Source organism: Papilio xuthus, unplaced genomic scaffold, assembly GCF_000836235.2.
Source record: "Papilio xuthus unplaced genomic scaffold, Pxut_1.1 DF826115.1, whole genome shotgun sequence".
NCBI lineage: Eukaryota > Metazoa > Arthropoda > Insecta > Lepidoptera > Papilionidae > Papilio > Papilio xuthus.
Genome location: NW_013532534.1, coordinates 32,887 through 33,196, shown reverse-complemented (window position 1 = coordinate 33,196; position 310 = coordinate 32,887). Strand labels below are relative to the sequence as shown.

The following is a 310-nucleotide window of genomic DNA, read 5'->3' as shown; positions in this document are numbered from 1 at the left end:
GCGGGCGAGGCGGTGGGCGCGGACGAGGCGGTGGGCGCGGGAGAGGCGGAGGGCGAGAGCGCCGGGGCGGAGCGGGTGCAGCACGGCGCGCTGGCGGCGCTGCGCAACCTGGCGGTGCCGGCGCAGAACAAGGTGCGTGCGCTGCGCGGGGGGCGCGCGGTGCCGCTGCTGGTGCGCGCGCTGCCCGCAGTGCGGCACCACCACGTCGCCTACAAGCTGCTGGCCGCGCTGCGCATGCTGCTGGATGGAGCGGGGTGTGCGGAGGAGGCGCGGGGAGCGGCGAGGCAGGTGGTGGGGGCGGCGGGGGCGC

General features: G+C 80.0%; 1 protein-coding gene across 1 annotated transcript in view; it reads left to right on the top strand.

Moving 5' to 3' along the window:
- vimar (visceral mesodermal armadillo-repeats) overlaps positions 1–310 on the top strand; it is a 4,609-nt gene that overhangs the window by 2,965 nt on the left and 1,334 nt on the right. Inside the window, exon 6 of the mRNA XM_013319441.1 lies at positions 46–288. Coding sequence (XP_013174895.1) covers positions 46–288 — 243 coding nt within the window. The remainder of the gene's footprint in view (positions 1–45; positions 289–310) is intronic.